General features: G+C 30.9%; 1 protein-coding gene across 6 annotated transcripts in view; it reads left to right on the top strand.

Annotated features, from left to right (window-relative positions):
• The window catches only part of LOC134706871 (5'-AMP-activated protein kinase subunit gamma-1-like), a 170,114-nt gene that overhangs the window by 39,146 nt on the left and 113,668 nt on the right, over positions 1-17,300 (top strand). The window contains exon 1 of one of the 6 annotated variants that reach the window (XM_063566191.1): positions 12,947-14,931. The exons of 4 other annotated variants lie outside the window; for them this stretch is intronic. In XM_063566191.1, the coding sequence (XP_063422261.1) occupies positions 14,731-14,931 (201 nt within the window). In that variant the 5' untranslated portion in view covers positions 12,947-14,730. Of the gene's footprint in view, positions 1-12,946; positions 14,932-17,300 lie in introns of those variants that run through there. One more of the 6 variants, XM_063566192.1, reaches the window with a different exon arrangement.

Genomic DNA, 17,300 nt, shown 5'->3' with positions numbered 1-17,300 from the left:
TTATGGCTATTGCAATGTGATTTATGTTAACATTGTATTGTAAGTGCTCTCTAGCTTACAATATAAAGATAATCAGAATGAATCATCTTTCTGGGCAGATCTACAGGTGTTGAGCCTTTGGTTAAGAAATTAAGCTTTATTTACAAAATTCTTTGTGCATTAAACACTTTATTTTTTAATGTACATTCATGCATATCTGACAGTCATTGACACCATTCTGTGTGGAACTTCAAATGCTTTACTTCAATATTTTTGTAATTATTTTAATTATAACCATTATGACATATTTTATTGATAATTGGCAGATTCTACAATAAAAATATTTTATTTTTCAGGTAAGTGAAAGATTTTATATGCTTATGTCAAGTAGAAAACCATCAGGTAAGTGCAGATTATCTCCCTTATGACAGCCACACATCTGAGTAGTCAAGGGACAGGCAAATCTATGTAATAATGTCCTATTCTTATTCACTTTAACATTTTAAAATCGTAACAAGGGACTTGATAAACTGAATATTATCACATATATTGTCGGTATTGTACTTTAAAGTATTTTAGAATTATTGGTATGGAACATAATGCAGCCACTTTCTCACTTCTTTCCATAATAAAACATGGTTCCCTTGTCTGGAGATTTTTTTCTTTGTTACTTTAGACTTAATGTTTCTAAAAAGTTACCTTATTTGGCCTTTTTAAATGAATGGTCAAAATGTATATTGGCAAGGCATGATTTGGAAATCAATTGTTATGAGAATTTAGAATTATCTCCCTTTGCCCAGTTAAGACTGACTAGAATATATTTGAACAAGTGGAATTCCTTTTAAGCAATTTTGTCTTGTCCTTACACATCTGGTTTTGTTTTTCGATAGAAAAGTTGACCTTCAGAAAAAAAGATTTCATATTTTGTTTTTGAATATTTAATTTTTTACCAAAACAATTTAGTTATGGGTTTCCTGAAGAAAATATACAGGGTTTATAATGCCTCAGAATGTATGTTCTTACTGAGCTAAGATTTTTTTCTAAAAAAAAAATAATATCAAGGGAAGAGTTGGGTAGCATTGATGAATAGGACTTAGCCATTTCTTCAAATTCGTATGAACAAGAAACGCCAGAAGTTAACTATCCTGTTTGATTTGATATGCACATTTGATTGGTGTGTAAAAGCAAACAAATGGACTATATTTATTGTTATAATATCAAGGCAAATTAGCTAAGATGTTTCAAAGGAAAAAAATTGAATAGATGACATATTTAAATTTATGATATTAATTCACTCAGGCTGTGAAGGGTCTGGTTAGCTTAAATCATTTGAAAAGAAGTGCAATATATATGTGGCCACGAAGTTGTCTACTTCTGGATCTATGTTCAAAATTCTCATTTCTTTGAAGTTGATCACCCTGAGGCGGGCTTCAGATGGCACCTTAAAAAAAGTAGATATATATCATAATCCTTGTTTGAAATGATGACTGTTTCATTCACACTGTTAAATGGGAGATTACTCTGCTTGTAATGTTGTCAACAACATTTAAAAGTAAGACCAATTACTAACTTTCACTGGTACAATGTAGTAGAGTTTGAGTTGAAATTCTATTTTGTTTTTTTCTGGAGATAACCGTTTAATGATTTTCTCAACTGCTAAGATTTTCCCCACCCCTGATGATTGAATAGTTGAATGAAATTTGCAATAATGGACGGAAGATTTTTTTTTTTTTAAATTACACCAAAGTGCAGAAAAACAGAACCATAAAATTCTTATTTGCTGAAATCTGAGATTAAAGTAATTGTAGAAGTAGAGATAAATTTACAAACCAAGGGGGCACATAAATACAGGGATATCATGACAGTATCATGTTAGTGTGTATCTTCTAACATTGAATGACAGATTGTGGTAAGGGAGATAACTCTATCTGTCTTATGAAAGGACCTGAATAAAATAGAATTATCAAGCTGATTGATGATGAAAATTAATTTTCAAGGTTCAGAGCCTTTTCTTGTTGAGGATTTGTTCAACACAAGATAAAGTTGTAATTTTTGAGAGTAGTTTTTTAAAGAGCTTGTTTTCATCCAGTGAAAGTAAAAAATTACTGGTGTTAAGGACATAAAGGCAACATATTTGACTATATATAGTAGTATCAGATTAGGTGGCAGGCTTTGCAAACCAATGCTTTGAATTAATAAACTTTCATTATCCTTTATTATGGCCATTCAATGAAAAGTTAGAGGCATCTTGTTTTACATCTTTTCCTTCTATTTACTGATCTGTGGATTCAAAATAGGGTACATGGTCATCATGCACAGATTTCAAACTAGTAAGTTTATAGGATGAAATAAAATGAGAGTTATCAGGCTTTTGATTTTTAACTGGATTTTTGTGACAAAAAAGTCGGTTATTAAATTGGGGATGCTCGGCGGGCGGGCGGTCGGGCGGGCGGGCAGTCTGGCGGGCGGCAATCAAATGTTGTCCGTGCATTAACTCAAGAACCGTTCAACCAAAGCTTTTAAAATTTTAATATGTTGTTACTGACAACTAAATGAAGGTCAAGTTCAATAATGGCCATTTTGACTTCTACCGTTCAGGAGTTATGGTTCTTGAAAGATTGAAAAATGGCGTTTCCAGTCGTGTCCGTGCATTTACGCATGAACAGTTCTACCAAAGCTTCCCAAATTTTAATATGTTGTTACTGGTGACAAAATGGAGGTCAAGTTCAATAATGACGATTTTGACTTTTACCGTTCAGGAGTTATGGTTCTTGAAAGATTAAAAAATGGCATTTCCAGTCGTGTCCGTGCATTTACACATGAACTGTTCTACCAAAGCTTCCCAAATTATAATATGTTGTTACTGGTGACAAAATGGAGGTCAAGTTCAATAATGACGATTTTGACTTTTACCGTTCAGGAGTTATGGTTCTTGAAAGATTGAAAAATGGTGTTTCCAGTCATGTCCGTGCATTTTCTTATGAACCATTCAACCAAAGCTTTTCAAATTTTGATATGTTGTTACTGATGACAAAATAGAGGTCAAATTTGATATTGACAATTTTCACTTTCACCAATCATCAGTAATGGTTCTTGTGATATTGCCAGGACACAAATAAATGCTAATGATTCCGGTTTGCTGTCGTTGTGACAGCCTCTTGTTTCAATTTTCCGCAATAACAGGAAATGGAATTTAGTCAAATTTTGGGTGAAATTGGAACACATTGGTTTTGGTTGACTTTCCTGTAGTCTTGAAGCTACAAGTTTTATATTATGGAGAGTGTTTGTACATATGTAAATGTAGTCATATCAGGTTTTTTCTGTTTTCTTATAATTTCCTACTAATGATAGGATGATCTACAAAGTAATGTTATGCCCATGTGGCAAACAGTTTATGAGTGTTCAGTTTTTATCACTTGATGAAGTAAAAACTCATTTCTGACCACTTTTTCAGCGATAAATACAGTCCAGTTTATGTAGTGTTTTTTTCATCAGTTCAAAGTTCACGAAGAATGGTTTATCTTTGTCTTGTTCAAAACAGAATTATTGTATAATAAAGTGATTTTTGTTTATCCATCCTGTGGCCAATTTCTTAAAATGGTGTATGCACTTTAATTAAGTGCAATATATCCCCACAGGTATGGCCTAAAACTTTAAAAAGACATTATTTATTTCTTTCTTCTGTTGTAAAGATTACTGAAGTATAAATTCATATGACTATGCAGATATATATTAGATTTAAAGTTACTAACATTATTTATTGTTTTATTGGATGCATAAACTATAGTTGGAATTGGGCTATGAATTTAAATAAAAGAACAGTTTTGAAGGTCCAAATAACCTTCAAAAGTTTCCTTCAAGGAGCAAGAAATTTTGGATAATTTCCCAACAATGAAAAGATCAATAGTTCTATATTTTATACAACAAAACTTGAAAATTAGGTTATAGAAGAAAAATACTTACAGCCAAAGTTTAATATAATAAGCCTTTTTAAATAAACTTTTGTCTAACCAGCTACTTTGTTTCAAGATTAAGAAGTTGAGAATATATAAAATTCTACAAGTAAGAAAAGACTTTTCAAAATTGCTGTAAAAATGAGACTGATAGAAATAACCTATGAATGTTGGATTATTTGTTGGTCCAAAAGATATTCAGCAACATATATTCCAACTAAAAAAACAGTTCCTATCCCAAGTGCATGTACTGTGTTCAATGAAGAACAGATGAATAAATGCTTTAGTACAGTGAAATACATAACCCGAATAATACACAGTAGTACCAAATACACAAAGGGAAGTAACTCAATTCATTTTGATCCTTTAATAAGATAGACAGAAAAGTTTGTAAAAAGACCAGAATTGTCTAATGACTCCTTATAGGAGTTATTGACCTTAAATAAGGATTTTTACTTATTTTTTATTGGCAACTTATATTTATAAGAGCTGTATACCACATATCCTTTTCTTTTAGAAATTTTTAAAATATAATTCACTACAGATTCAAAAACAGAAAATAAGAAACAAAACCATGATTAAACTCTTAAGATTGTTTTATTTTTAAATTAGATGAAGAAAAGGTAACTGTTGCATAAAATTGTTTTTAAATGTATGCGAGTGAAGTATTTATCTATTCACTTATATGACTTATTTATACATATATTGGCAGATTTTCAAGCTACTGGAATTTCATTCAAGCTTATATATCACAAAAGAACAAATTATTTTATCATGCAAAAGATCATAATATGTTCAAAATACCCGAACAATGACTTAGATTTATTAATAATATCTTTGGTCTATAAAAAGATCTTTAGTTATATAAATAGATATTGTTTACAAAGAAAACTAGTGCAGTTATTGGAGGACAAAACTATAACCTCTAATTGTCAAATAAAACACTTCAGGTTGTAAAACTTGAAATATGATATAAGAATACAAATAACAGGCCAATATATAATAGCTAAGATCTCCATCACATCCACAGAAACTATAAGTGCCAGCATTAAATTTGATATCATGTTTACCATTTAGGTAATTTGACATCTTTTAGGATTTGTTTGTGTCATGTTATATATGTATAATGTTTGTGGCATTTCCATTGCAAGTACTGTAAACCAACTTATTTTCGCAGATACTTTATTTCGCGTTTTTCTCTTTCTTGACCACTTCACGGCTTTTTAATTTCGCCATTTTCTGTTGTAATTGATAAAGTTTAATAAGGAAAGATCCATGATTTACATATTCGCGACGATTTATATTCGCGTTTTTTTTTCTACTCGCGAAAGTCGCGAAAATAAATCGCTCGTGAAAATAAGTTGGTTTACAGTATATAGTGTACTCAATGTTTTCATGTTCCTCATTCCTTATTTTCTGTTGCATTTTTATTGTTTTTTAAATCATGTTGAATTAAGGAATATATCTCCCTCATGGAAAGCTCTGATTTTTTTACCAAATAAGTGTTTTAAGTTTTTTAATTATTATATATTTGGAATTCTTGCATCTGTGAATAGACATGAATTGTTGAAATTACATTTCTAGTACAGTAAAAATTGGAACCTTTAATGTTATAACTCATGAACTATGAACCCAGTTTGTTCTGAGCTTAAGTAATGTTTTCAAGGTGTATTAAGTTCTGAGCTTTTGTGTTACAACTATATGAATATAAGGACATACTGGTAAACAGACTGACAATTTTTGGATTAATTATATAGGCAGGTTTCTGATAAGAATTGTTTGAAAAGTCACAGCCTGTCTGATTGTATTTGTTGGCCCTGGAAAGCAATAACTAAACACTGACTTCTTGACCATTCAAGGTCAAAATAGTGTCCTTGATCATGTAAGAAGTATACAAATCTATAATGGTGCCATACTTTATTGATAATTTACTGTTGATCTTATTGGTAATTAGTTGGGTGTTGGTAAATGTAAATATAATTGATAATTATTAGATTAATAAAGTGTGTGAGTCTGGTTTAGACAGACAAATAGGTTAGTTAAATGTCATAGTTTTGTATGGTGATAAGACCAACTTGTACCAGTGAAATGCTGATTTAGCATATTTTATTTGTATTGTTGTTAGAATATTCATCCAATGCCTACTCAATAAAGTTGTTGCTTTTTATATACATGACATGTGACATCCTCTAAACGCTTTCCTTTGTAAAGGTCAACATGCAGCACAATATCTGCTTTTTTCTCTCAACAGACATTGAGTGTGTAGCATCTGTGAGGGGAGGTATGACCTTTATCGGCACACCAGGATCGGGTGTTTTTAAGCTCAGGGATTTCAGGATTGACCCTTTCGGGATCCGGGAATTTTCTTTTTGAATTTCAGGACGTCGGGATTTACTTTATTTAAATTCAGGACCTCAGGATTTCCTGTTTTAAAGCCCGGGATTTCGGGATCAAGGCCCCTCCTATCCCCCCTCATCTGTTCAAGTAACAATATGGTTTGCATTTTTTTAAACCTTATTACAGAACCCTTAATGGTGGCACAATGGTTCCAGTAGTACTATATAACTAGCCTATCAACACTGAGGTTGTCACTTGCCAGGTTTGCTTTTCTCTAATCTTTTAATTGTTTGTCAGTTTTCCTGTCAAAGGTGGTCACATATTTTCTCTATATAAGCAATCTGGCTCCATCTGCCAATACAAACTGACTGCTGCAAAATATGGAAATAGTGCTGTAGAAGCATTAAGCACCAAACAATCAATAAACCAATTTGATTTGATTTTATATTTTCTAAATTCTTTTGGGTCTTCAATCTAACTTTCTTTTGCAAACCTTTATTCTTTGGAAATCCTTTGCAAAGATCATAGATGTTTTCTGAACTTTTGCATGTTTCAAAAACCTAAATTATTATTTGATATAGCACTAATATTGACACTTCCAATATGAATCTTATTTGGTGAATGAATTATCATAACATTCCTCTTTGCAGAGTTACTATGTAATTTAATAATTGATACTTATTTCTTAATATTGAGTTTTGTTTACATGTTGGTTAACAGGAATGATTCCCATGTTTTATCACATAGAAACACTACTATTTTTAAATTTTAAATTTACCATAAGATAAACAAAATAATATTTTAAAGTCATGATTTTTAATTATTATAATTTTTGATTAATTAAAACTTAATTTAAAATTGGTCCTGAGTTTTAACTGGAAAGGAACTAACTCAGTGGCTTTGTATTTTGAATGTCGCAACCTTCAGTTTGAAATCCTAGTTTAAATGAATTATTAATTGACCGATTGATTTATACAAACATGCTATGTCAGCATGATAGCTAACATATGAGATATATTTTGAAATAATTTGATATTACATCATAGATTGTTTAACAAAAATTCATATGTTTTGTGTCCTTAAAACAGTTTTCAGAAGGATTTTATCAGACACAAAAGTTAATCAAACTGTTCTATAAATAGTAAATTTGCCTTATTCATATATATATATTATAGAACAAAAACCTTTTACATGAAAAAATAAACTGATTAAAGAATGAGCTAATACTGTGCAGTTTTGATTGAAGTATACTTATATAGTATTGAATGACTGAATGGGCTACATTAGCACACACAGACTACATGTTGGCACAAGAGTCAGCGTGTTCCCTCAAAATAGGAGCACATGAGATCACCACCTCATTAGAAAACCTATAGCTTTTCAATAGTTAATTGTCCCATTACTAATTTCATAGTATCATTAGTTTGTGACACTTTTAGGCTGCACAATGTTTAACAGAAGAAAGAAAAAAATATCTACAGAAAACTCTTCCTGTCATTGACAATACTGGACACTTAAATCAATATTGTGCTACAAATAGATCATAAATAGATTTTCTATTAAACAGAAAAAAGAACAAAGTAATGAGATCACATTGGCCTATACTTCTAAAACATAACTTGGTATTAGGAAAATACAAATAGTTGATGATGACATATTTGGACTTAACTGACAAGTTATTTATATGTACTATGTCACACAAGTATGCTACAAACACTAGAATGTGACCAGAATATTAAATTATTGGAATTCTTTATTGATTCAGCTGATGGCTTTGATTGATGAAGAGTTTGGCTGTTGACATTATACCTTACAAGGCTATAATGAATTGGTTAACTAATGTTATCTTTTCTGAATAACTATCTAATTGAATGTGTCTTGTTTCTTGTAACCTTAAGTATTATTAAAAAAATGACTGAATCAATAGAATCTCTGCATGTTTCACCTAAATTATTCTCATAATTGCTTGTCCAATTATATCCCTGTTCAGAAAGGAGGGATATACTGGTTAAGGTCTGTCCATGTTTCCATCCAATCCTCATATAGAATCTTGGTTGCTTTTTTCTCAGGAACTACAAATCATGGCTTTCTGAAATTTAGGAACGTGCTTCAAGTGATCATGCTTCATTGTATGTCCAACTTTTGAGATTCATTGCTTATTCATGGCCATACATGTATATGAAATTTTATTTTTATTTTCATTAGAACTACACTCAAGCTATCTGAAATTTGGAATCATTTGCTTCATGTTTACTAGCATGTTATATTAATATTGTGTAATGCATTTTCAGATCCATTATCTCATAAACTTCCTGTTTAACGAAATATCCTATATGTTCTTATCATAATGGCTACAAACAAATTTTTGTTGCATTTCTCTCAAATATTACAAATGAAGGCTTTCTGAAAATTAAAATCAAACTTCACATATGTACATGCTATAGAATTTCAAACAAAGAGTAAGTTATTGCATCTTCACACCTGATTTCATACAAGGAGTAAGTTGCTGCTCTTCATATTGGTTTTCATACAGGGACTTAGGTACTCTGTCTTCATATAGGAAAAATAATGTTTTTATGCCCCACCTACGATAGTAGAGGGGCATTATGTTTTCTGGTCTGTGCCTCCGTTCGTCCGTCCGTTCGTTCGTCCCGCATCAGGTTTAAGTTTTTGGTCAAGGTAGTTTTTGATGAAGTTGAAGTCCAATCAACTTGAAACTTATTACACATGTTCCCCATGATATGATCTTTCTAATTTTGATGCCAAATTATAGTTTTGACCCCAATTTCATGGTCCACTGAACATAGAAAATGATAGTGCGAAGTTCAGGTTAAAGTTTTTGGTCAAGGTAGTTTTTGATGAAGTTAAAGTCACATCAACTTGAAACTTAGTACACATGTTCCCCATGATATGATCTTTCTACTTTTAATTCCACATCAAAGTTTTGACCCCAATTTCAGGGTCCACTGAACATGGAAAATTATAGTGCGAGTGGGGCATCCGTGTACTATGGACACATTCTTGTTATGCTCCATTTTTATGTTTTCTGGTCTAATGTGTGCATTGTCTGTCTGTCCGTCTGTCCCACTCCAGCTTAAAATTTTTGGTTAATTTTTTTTCGTCAAGGAAGGGTTTAAATAAGTTATAGTCTTATTTACTTGAAACTTAATACACATGTTCCCTATGATATAATCTTTCTGATTTTAATGCTAAATTACAATTTTGACCACAATTCCATGGTCCACTGAACATAGAAACTGGTACTTGTGTAGTGTGCGTCACTGAGGGGCATCCCTGTACTATGGACACATTCTTGTTGTGGATATAAGTTTTTCAAACTTTTAGAAAACATTATTCACTTTATTTCTTTTATCTTTAACGCTTCAAAAATTTTAATCCCTTGTTTTGGTAAAATCTGTTTTTAAATTAGGCTGCTTAGGTCACTGGCTGTTTAAAATAAGAGATCCTGGTTAAAATGTTTTAAGCAGATTAAAAGGAGGCTCATGGCTTATAACACTTGAGCTATTTTAGAATTATAAAATAATGATGATATGGCACAAATATAATGATTCGTTGAAATTGTGTTGCTAAATTTTTGCCTTAAATGTGGGGTACATACAGTGGTCACCATCTAAGTCACATGCTTTGTAAGGTTTTATTGTGCTCTCATTGACAAGTTCTGCTGAATGGTACATATAAGTATTTTAGTCAGTTGATGCTTCATTGATGCTTATGTCAATATAATAAATTACAGTGTGAATCTTAGTAAAAAATGTTAACCCAATCTGAAGTTTTGCATTAAGTAATAGTGATCTTATTTAAGTAATCATGACAAACTATATACTGTAAGATGAATTTATCAAAGCATATATATATCTGGAATAACATAAACGATACAAATATTATATTTGAATTTGTGATTTCTGACAGGTCAGCAAGTCTATGTATTTGCACATTAAACACAACTATTAATGCAGATTGGGAAGTTATCTATTCAGTGAATTGAATACTGCACATAGGCAGTGACACAATTAATATCTTATATACCAATTGTGTAACAAAGCGACCTATTAAAACAGATTCAAATTATACTTCAATAGTATAAATTATTAAATAACAAAATACAAAAACAATTTATGTACAGTATATGTCTTGAATGGTGTAGGGTTCACCACAGAGTTTGTCTTTTGTACATAGTCTGGAAAATTGTCAAGTTTCAGTATACATAGACAGTTTAAACATTCATGGTACATTAGTCAAATTAAAAACCTATATTATAATGGTTTGTTAAATGTTAAATATAAACAGTGGAAAGGAAGCAATATAAGTTTTCCGATATATACACCTGCTTTGGTGCTAGTTAAATATATGTATTGATCCACTGAACAATTTAAGTTGTAATGCATGCTTGTGCAATAAAAAAACTTATTATACTTCAGTTTTAAAGGTAATATAAATTTTATTGAAATTAAAAGATTTTATGATACATGTTCTATCATTAAAAATGAAGTGGAAGAAATCAGGGAGATATTTATGAACTCTTAATAAAATAATAGAGAGAGAAACTTAAAATCCCTGTCAAAAAAGAAAGATTATGAAAAGAAAAACAAACTAAAGAACATAGAAAAATAGACTGAGAAACCCAGTCATCATGGAACTACCATAACCTGTTGGTGGTCTTAGGTGCTCTTAAACGTTTAGCAGATCCTGCTCCAAAAGTATAACTATAAAGATACAATGTTATAACAGTGGCCAAAGATGAACATGTTAACCAACATCTGGTCTCTTAGTAAGTTTGGTTGATGATTGTAGACTTTAAACATATAACATAGTTAAGTATATATACATTTATCGGACCATAGATGAAATATCACGTTGTGATTGGTTAAACGCCGTCACATGGTGACCCCCTATGAGACTGTAGGGGGTTAGTAGGTTTCATAGGGGGTTCATGACGCGTTAATGGCGACGTTATGTATTAATGTTGTTGTGTTTCGTTGTTTATTTTTCAACAAAACGACGCAGAAAAAGTCCAGCGTCCGATAAATTCGTTATACGGTTAACTACTGACCCCCTACGGATCCATAGAGGGTGAATAAAATCCATAGGGGACTCGGCCTCCGGCCTCACCCCCTATGAATTTTACTAACCCTCTATGGATCCGTATGGGGTCAGTAGCGAACCATATAACTTATAGTATAATACTGGTCCACTGTTGTTGTTTGTCATGCTATATCTCTGTTTGATGTCTATTTCGATAGTGCAATCAACAACAACCTATGCAAACAATGTCTTGTGTTAAATTTAGATTTCTGAACTAAACAGAGAGAAAGAGAGTGAATGATGATTAATTTGCATCAACACTGACAGTTACATGTACCTTAATTTGTACTTTGTTTCTTGTTTACCAATTTGATACAACATATTAATTGGAACCTTGAAATTGGTTGCATACATTTGATTTAGTTCATTGGTCATTCTATAGGCACAGATCTTACTTTAAAGTTGAAAAACATAACTGGAATTATCGGCTGATTTTTATAATTGTAACCCAAAGAAACCAGAATCTGCATTGATTCAAACCTCATTAGATTCAATCTGTTGAAATATTTTCCTTATGAATAGCTATACATATTGAGTTAATCTTAACTTAGGGTTAAATCTGAGTAACAAATTAAATGATGCAATATAGAAAAAGTTTGCAGATATAGAATTATGATACATTTTAGATGATATTTTGTTATAATGCCCACTATAACAAACAATTGTTTCTTGCATTTTTTCTTGTGATTTATACTGAGGGCTATTTGCCAAGGGACATTCAAACAAAAGTCAATTGATATTAGTATACTTTTGTAAAAATGTCAGATTTCTATTTATTGGTTAATATGAGGGAGAAAAATTACTCTATCCAATGGCTGTCAAACAGAAGACAAATGTCACCCTCTCGTTGGTTGACAATGTTTTCTCTGGTTAACAACCTGCTCTAAAACAATCACTCTCTCAGCTATGAGTTATTGAAATAATGTATCATAGCACTCTATCAAGCTCTGTACATATTTAGGTTGATTCATAACTATGGATATTCCAAACCAAAGTTTATGTATGTTGTATCTGATTCATAGCTATTAACCCATGACATTCAAACCCAAGGTAGTTACTGCCATGGTATCCTTTCAGAATCTGTATGAAACAAACATTTTTAGATTCCCATCCCAATAATAATCCATGACATTTCAATGCCAAGGTTGGCACTGCTGTGGTACCTATCAGAATCTGTCTGAAACAAAACTTTTTTACATTCATATCCCAATATTAATCCATGAGATTGACATTCAAGTCAATGGAATTATACTCGTTATAGCATTTCAGACTTTTATAATCAAAGGTGATAAACAACAACAACAAAATTCATTGCATTGAATTCGATAAACAAGAAATTTAATTTTGATTAAATCTATTGACCTTTTAAACTGAAAGTATTCTAAACTTAACAGTAAATATCTAATTACTAGATAAGTATGGTTTAAAATCCTATATGCTGGATAATTACAGCTAAAAATATGGCAATAACTAAATATTTATGGACTTAATAATATAATTTTGGCAGGAAACTAAGACTCATATATTTAAGGAAGTCCCACTTGTATCTAGGATGCATACAAAACAAACACAAATAGCAGTTGTATAGTATATTTTCAATGTATTGACCGAATTGACTACTGGAATAACTATTCATCTGGAAATAGATGCATTGTTAAAAACTCAAAAGTGTGTCTAATTCATTTTTAGAAAATAATTCTGTTTCTGGGTCATCTAATGTTGTTGAAGTTTATTTTTTTCAAGTCGTTTCTTTAACAATCCATTCGGAACAGGAATGAAACCATGTGCACCTTTATATTTATAATCAGCTTAAAAAGGCGTGTTATTTGATTATTTACAGTTAAATATATTCCCCAAACCTGTTAAAGGGAATTCCTATAGGAGCAGCAGCATTATTATGTAATCATCTATACAAATCACCTGGATATATGATATTGTTGTTCAAAGGTCATTCAAGGTTACCAGCTGGAATTGATTGCTTTATCTGCATGCTTGATAGATTGTTGATGTAAACACTAAAGGTGATGAAGAATCTCCATGAACTATTTCTACGGAGATGACATTTTCCTGCCGATTTAACCTTCACTCTGTATTTGGACATTTTCTTGTTCAATGAGTGTAACATTCAAATTGCCATTTAAGTTCTGAAGTAAATTTATTTGTTTACATTGATTTTGGATTTTATATGCAATAATGATTGAACTAGCTGCACTACTGAAATTTAGTTATAAGAAAATACTAAACCTAACTAACTGAAACTGGATTTAATGTGGGTAAAGCTTACAGAGTTATATAAAGTAAACCAATTACATAGTTGATTGATGGATTGTATTTTTTCATACCAGCGTTACTTTACTGATACATTTTCACATAAACTTTTTAATTGATCGTAAGTTGTACCTAGGGTTATGGAAGAATTACTTATATATTACTATGGATTATCTGTGTATTCCGTCTTTCATATTGATTTAAAGCATACATTGTTATTAAATCAGAAAATTGGTACCTGCACAATTTACAATCAGGAGTTAATGGTTAAATATTGAAAATTTAATCCATTGTAAGATATTTAATTCTATATTGTATGGCTGACTGAGGAAAAAAATAGACCGATTTGCATGCAGTAATTTTATGTATACAAAGATCTATTAAAATCTACTTGGCAAATGATTATAAGATATTTGTATACCTTTGTTTAGAACAAATGTTATTCAACTGCTTTGAACAAAGTGAAGGAAAAAACGGCTTTGTCAAGTGTATTTTGTGTTCATTTGAAATTTAAGAGGATAAGAATTTTAATTTTTCAACATTTCCGTATTTTGCTATTAGTATATATACTCACGGTGATTTCTTTACACAGGAAAATATCTAAGGAAGTGAGTATGTATTGATTTCTTCAGAAATATTAAATGTACATTGTACAATTTACTTTGACCGACAAAATAGCATTTAAATATGACATTGAAGAGACCCATTGCAATAATAAACTTCACTTTAATCAATAATAAAATTTCATTTGCTGTGCATTTTTATTGAGCATAAGATATAGATTATAAAAGCTTACAGGCAAAGGTAAATCATCTCACGTGGGATCATTTATAGAACCTGGATTATCTGTCAGTAATAATTTTGATCATAGGATATATTGGTTAAAGCCATATCTCTCTCTTCACTGATGATGCCATAACTATTTACAATATCATACCTGAAAAATGAGTTCTTAATAAGTTCTTCATGGATTATACAGGAGATTATAGAACATGACAAAACTGTGCCATCTTTATCTGTGATTTGTTTTGGGATCTTAAATCAAACTTAATTTCCAACTGTGGAGGAATTATAGTGTTATAAAATCAAAATGAGCAATTATTTGAATGTGCCAGAACCTAGTAGGATGAAGCAAAGGAGGAGGTCTTTAGCCACCCCAGGGGCTCTCATTACTATACCAGATAATGATGAACCTGTGAATTTTAATGATGAAAATTTTGATGATGCAGCGTTACGAAAAATGATTCAAAAGCAGAATAAGAGACGAGGATCCTGTCCTATCAATCCCCAGGTAAGATATGCTAAAAACTTGTTCCATAGCAGGAGCAGATCCAGACATTTTAAAAAGGGGGCTTTCCAACGCAGGAGGAAAAGCAGGGGGGGGGGGGAGGGGGGGGGGCTGTCCACCACAGGTTCCCATTCAAATGCAAATATGGGAGGGGGTAGATTTGTGAAATTGTTTCACTGATAAACTCACCTTATATATTTGTGGGAGTTCATCAAGTTATGTAGATGGTTGAGTTCTTAATTTTTAAGAGAACATCATCACTGTTCTTTCTCGTACTAACTTTTTTGAGTTTGGTTTGTTCATTCCTATGTTTAAATTTTTATTATGCCTTATAAACGCAAATTACATTTTACATGTATGGCAGCTTGGAGACATGACCCAGATCTCTTGTGTTATATCTCTTTATATGAGAACACAATTAATTATATAAAAACCATGTTTGACTTGCATTTCATCAACATTGACTTTATTATAATAGAATCTTAAATACAGAGGTATAAATCAATTTTATAGAACATGTGTTACGCTTAAAAGAAGATTTCTGATGTGAAATTATACCAGAAAGTAATAAAATGTTTCAATGAATGCAGTTCAAATGGTTTCAGTAAATTTCTATTGCATTGTTTATTTGTGAATAGTACTCACATACAAGCTATGCATTTTTTATATGTATATGCTTTTAATGTTTGTTAGATGTTAAACAACACAAAAAGAAGTTATTTGCTTTATCTTTTTTAGATTGTACATAAAACTTGTTTTATTAGCTTTCTTTCAGTCTTTCAATTAAATAAGATATTATAGATTGTACATAAAACTTGTTTTATTAGCTTTCTTTCAGTCTTTCAATTAAATAAGATATTATCTGGTTAGTGAAACATCTTGTGATATTCAAGTCTGTCGGGTTGTTGTCTCTTTGACAGTAATCTCAATTTTATGTGTATGAAAATTGTTTTGTTGGTTTATATTTTTGGTACCACGCTGTATTTTGTTCAGTGTGCCAGTACAGCCATAATGACTTATGGGACACAAACTTTGATAGATATGATGACAATCAGTTGTTATATTGTGTGACATGACATTCAAATTTACTGTGTTCTAAATGATAAATTTTATGTCATATCAGCTAACATATATTTCCCAGTAACATTTTTGGTATTTTTTTGTAAAGTCCATCTCAGTTTATATGTGCTTATACCATTTTGTCAATAGAAAAAAAATATGTTTGACTGATTATTGTATTCATGTGAAATAATAACGGTTGAGGCCTCAAATCAGTTCTATGTGGAGCTGGAACTTGAACTAGACTAAATGACATGTGCCAATGGTAGAACACATTTAGTCACTGTATGATAATTAGTTCTGCAATGACTAACTATTATCTAAACTGCATGAAGCATATAATAAGGTGATCTTACTCTGACATCTTCAATTTTAAAATCTTCAGCCACTGAAAATAATGGTAGAATTATACAATCTGTGGTCCGAATGACTGCAATCCACAAATAACTACTACATGCTATATATATATAAAGCTGAAGTTAATTCTTAAATAATGACAATGACGTTATACTTAAAATTAACATTCTCAATTATTATACCATTATATAGTGTTATAAAGTTTAAGTTCAAGATAATACCATATTTTTTCAATGTTACATGAATAGTTCCAGGCTTGCTATATACAGCACTTTTTATTGGGAGCCTAGACATTTGTCTATATATACCCGGTAGGCACAATCTTCTTTATTCTACATTCGTCATGTAGATAGTTTAAGTTCTAATCTAACACATTCTTAATGGAATAATGTTAGTTTAGGCTCAGCTTATATTTATTTTCAATTCTGATAGGTTTGTTGACAAATTGTTTATATCATTTATATCTCTTTTTTAATACTATATTTAGTAACAATTGGAAAGTTCTCCCGACCTAGGATATTATTTAATTTGATGATAAGAAAATTTACACATACTATTGAAAGATAGTATAAATATGTCGACCAAATATTTCAAATTTAGGTCAAACAGGAAGTATTAAAAGTATTGTTGGTCTTCATTCTTAGAGTAACTGCATTATAGAGAATAATTTATTAATGTAGTAAAACATTCATCTCTTAATATCAAAGAAGGTGTTTTATGTAAAAGATTAAATACAATATGTCTAAACCAGATACATAATGAAGAATTTACCATATGAATGAATATTTTATTTTACAAATGCTTGACAATAATTTTTATCTGTATTAATTTGTATTGTTACGTCTATTAAAAGTACCAATTCTGGATTGAACTTGACAGGATTTTATTTGTACTATTTACAACACTGTCTGAGTTGGGTGCCTCATCAAATGTTGAACCCCACCACATTAAGTAGG

Source organism: Mytilus trossulus, chromosome 2 (genome assembly GCF_036588685.1).
Source record: "Mytilus trossulus isolate FHL-02 chromosome 2, PNRI_Mtr1.1.1.hap1, whole genome shotgun sequence".
In the NCBI taxonomy this organism is placed as follows: Eukaryota; Metazoa; Mollusca; class Bivalvia; order Mytilida; family Mytilidae; genus Mytilus; species Mytilus trossulus.
This window is presented reverse-complemented; position numbering and strand designations above follow the sequence as displayed.